Source organism: Lotus japonicus, chromosome 6 (genome assembly GCF_012489685.1).
Source record: "Lotus japonicus ecotype B-129 chromosome 6, LjGifu_v1.2".
NCBI classification, from domain to species: domain Eukaryota; kingdom Viridiplantae; phylum Streptophyta; class Magnoliopsida; order Fabales; family Fabaceae; genus Lotus; species Lotus japonicus.
Genome location: NC_080046.1, coordinates 20,705,000 through 20,708,752, shown reverse-complemented (window position 1 = coordinate 20,708,752; position 3,753 = coordinate 20,705,000). Strand labels below are relative to the sequence as shown.

Genomic DNA, 3,753 nt, shown 5'->3' with positions numbered 1-3,753 from the left:
GAAAAGGTGAAAGGTGAAAGACCATCCATTAGTCATTCAAGTCTGACCATTCCAAACCATAATTGATTTACCTTGTGTTAACTTAATTAATTTCCTTTTTCAGTTGTTCCAAAACAAATAAAACCAAAAAAAATTAATGCCACCTAGTCGATTTTAATTGATCCATATAATTACATATATCATATCTAAACTAAGTCTTGTGGTATAGTAGCAATGACCTTGAATGAAACCTTTTCCTTTTCATAATAGGAGAGATGATCGATCCTCAACCTTTTCCATTAATCTTTTCTGATCTTTGCGACACAACAGTCAAGAGACATATACCTATTGAGCCACATTGACACACACAACCATACACAAAAACACACCACAACAAGAGATATATATATATATATATATATTTCACATTTATTTAGAGAACCGCGCACTAATACCCTGCTCCTCTGCAAGTACCTCTGTTTCTCACTGTCTCACACAGTGATTAGAAAGAAGAATAGCTATAGCCAGATTGTGGGAACAATGGAAGAAGAACAAACCACCACTGTCTCCGCCGGAACAACCTTAGACCCCAAAGCCAAAGAGTTCACACCCACTAACACTAACACTAACCACATTCCTATCATACCCCTCGCCGTCACCCCTCCGGCGAAGTTGTCAACCTCCCCCACCCGCTCCCTCCTCCTCACCCCTGTCCCCTTAACCACCGAGTCCGCCCTACGTAGAGACCTTGAGCCGTTCGGCGACGTCAGGGCCGTCCAGATGGAGCACCTCCGTCACGGCATTGTCACCGTCCATTTCTACGACCTCCGCCACGCCGAGGCCGCCTTCACCGCCATCCGCACCCTTCACATGCACTGCGCCTCCTTCTTCAGCCACCACCCTCACTTATATTACTACACCGCCGTGCATCCGCCGCCTGCAGGCCTCATCGCCGGCCGCGCTGTGTGGGCCCACTACGTCGTCCCCACCCCCAGTGCCGCCCTCCCCGACGCTCACAACCAAGGAACCCTCGTCGTTTTCAAGTTGTCTCCCGACGTGTCCACTCAGAATCTTCGACGAGTTTTTGAACCTTTCGGTAATTGCATGCATGTTTGATTTTGAAATGTTGAAATGTCTCTATCTCATTCTACTTTCTATTTCACTCTTTTTGTGATATAATTTACTTACAGGTGCCATAAAGGAACTGAGAGATACACCATGGAAAAAGAAGCAGAGATTTGTTGAGTTCTTTGACACAAGAGACGCAGAGATGGCTTTGAAACAGATGAATGGGAAGGAAATTCATGGCAAACCGGTTGCTATTGAGTTCAGCAGACCAGGAGGTAACGGAAGAAAGAAGTTACTCCATTCTGGTCCCTCTTCGCCTCCTCTTAACATGAACATCACACCACTTCTATTGTACCCACCACCACCACCACCACCATTTTATCATTCTCATTTTATTACTTCTAGCTTGAATTCCTCTCAACCTCCTCAACTACGTCGCAAGAAATCGGACCGGGGAGGATTGAAGAAAGTGGCGAATTCTGAGCCTGTTGAATTAGTTGGAAGTAGATTTGGGGTTGGAGAGTGGTATTCACAATCACAGGGTCCACCAAGGAGGAATCTTATTAGAAAGCATAGTGGCGACACCAGAGCGGGAAGCACGAAACAGAGGCAGCAGCAACAACTATCTAGAAGCAGACATTGGAAAGGGAAGCCCGAGAAGAAGCACGAAGCTCGGTTTCTCATCAAAGAAGATGAAATTGTCGAGTCCAGTTCCAGAGATTCTAGAACTACTCTCATGATCAAGAACATACCCAACAAGTACAGGTCCGTTTATTTAAATTTTTTTAATTTATCATTATGTTTTTTTTATAAGCAATTTTTCATTATGTGTTATAAATTTCAGAAACTAATGAACCCTGTTCCCTCATTAATTCCTTTACTCAGCTCCATGTTTCAGCAGCATGAGCAATTAATTAAGCTTCTAAATTTTGATGTAAAAATGCTCTTAAAATTCAAGACAGAATTGAGGGGATTAATGTATAAAAAATGTCTAAAGGACCATAATCCTATGTGAATTAGTGTATAAAAAAATGTATAAAAAATTTCACTACACCAAGCTTAAGTTAAATAACCATAATCTTATGTGAATTAATAATATTTATGATTATTGTGTTGGAAATTTCATATTTTATTGTTTATCTTAAATATAGGCTACCTATGATTAAGTGAACTCAAACTTACTGATAGAAAAAAGAAATATAGCCTAGTTGATTAAGAGAGTTCTAATTTTTTTTTTTTTTTTATTACCATGCTATTATTTATTTATTTATTTTGGGGGTCAAACTCAAAACGTTCTTTTCAGTTGAAAAATTGTCAACAGTAATTTGACTGGTTCCAATTGCAGCCAGAAGCTGCTACTAAACATGCTGGACAAGCACTGCATTCACTGTAACGATCAGATCGGCGACAGTGATGAGGCGCAGCCTCGATCCTCCTATGACTTCGTGTATCTTCCCATTGATTTCAAGTAGATTTCTTTTCCTCATTTTCATTCATATCCCTAGCTAGCTAGCAATCATAACTACTCTAGAACTGATACCATACCATACCCCTTATTTTGTCAATTGTCAATTACGTGTTGAAACAGCAACAAATGCAATGTTGGATACGGGTTCGTGAACATGACATCTCCTGAGGCAGCACTGAGGCTCTACAAGGCTTTACATCTCCAACACTGGGAAAGATTTAATTCAAAAAAAATTTGTGAAGTCACCTACGCTAGAGTTCAGGTATATATTAATTAATTATTAATATTATATTGATATATGAATAATAAACACGAGTGACATAAAAAGACTAGCTACGAGTATGTTTATTTTAATTATTTAATGAAAAATGAAGGGGTTGGAGGCATTGAAAGAGCATTTCAAGAATTCAAAGTTCCCATGCGAGATGGAGCATTACTACAACTTGCCAGTGGTGTTTTCACCGCCTCGAGATGGGAGGGAAGTAGTGACGGAGCCACTTCCAATAGTGGGGAACAACAAGCTGCTGCTGCTGCAGGGAAACATGGTTAATCCAATCGGTGATGTGACGGGGAGTGATGGTGGAGATGATGGGGCAGGTGGTGGTGATGGTGACGTGGCTAGCAGCAAAAGTGGCGGCGTGGGTGATGAAGCTAGCTAGGCATGGTGGTGGTGTGGTACGGTGAATGTGCATTTTCAAGTACAGTAAAGTAATTAATTAAAGCAAGGTCGACGTTGAGCATCGAGCCACAACACCTGTGTACGTGTGTGAACTGATGATGATCTTCCAAATTAACACCTTTGTTCTCTCTCTTTCAACTCTGAAGCTGCTGTTGCTCGCTGCTCATGTTCCCTCTCGATCATCTGTTAATATTTTGCTTTTTGTCTAGCTAGTGAAAAAGAATTGGCAGCTGTTTTTGCTAGCTCTTCTGAAATCTCTTTAGCTTTGTATGTTTTGGCACTATGGGAAATATATTGCATGTTATAATGTTCAAACCAAATTAAAATTAAATGAAAGAATTAGTAGTAATGGAACATTTTCTATATTAAACTCACGAAATGAAGCTTTCAACATTTTTCCGATACACATGCAGGTAGTGTTTGGCCTTCAAATTGAATTTCGATCTCCTAAAAAGTAGGACGTCCTAACTTAATTTTACTAGATTTAAGTTTAATTTTTAGTATTATAACCGCACTTATCATTTTTTTTTTGGCTTTCTGTACCACCTATGTCTAAAAG

At 40.2% G+C, this 3,753-nt stretch overlaps 1 protein-coding gene across 1 annotated transcript; it reads left to right on the top strand.

The window, feature by feature from the left end:
- The first annotated feature begins 507 nt into the window (after window positions 1–507).
- On the top strand, window positions 508–3,468 carry LOC130724256 (protein terminal ear1 homolog). Its single transcript, XM_057575451.1, has 5 exons — window positions 508–1,075; window positions 1,170–1,812; window positions 2,393–2,515; window positions 2,636–2,777; window positions 2,890–3,468. The coding sequence occupies exons 1-5, from the start codon at window positions 520–522 to the stop codon at window positions 3,172–3,174; spliced, it is 1,749 nt and encodes a 582-aa protein (XP_057431434.1). The 5' UTR covers window positions 508–519; the 3' UTR covers window positions 3,175–3,468.
- Window positions 3,469–3,753: the final 285 nt, after the last annotated feature.

What these genes read in the sequence shown, in the direction of transcription:
- LOC130724256 (XM_057575451.1), top strand. Translation starts at nt 520, where the DNA reads ATGGAAGAAGAACAAACCACCACTGTCTCCGCCGGAACAACCTTAGAC. An exon ending in ACGAGTTTTTGAACCTTTCG is followed by an intron (nt 1,076 to 1,169) that starts GTAATTGCATGC and finishes ATTTACTTACAG; the next exon opens with GTGCCATAAAGGAACTGAGA. An exon ending in AACATACCCAACAAGTACAG is followed by an intron (nt 1,813 to 2,392) that starts GTCCGTTTATTT and finishes TTCCAATTGCAG; the next exon opens with CCAGAAGCTGCTACTAAACA.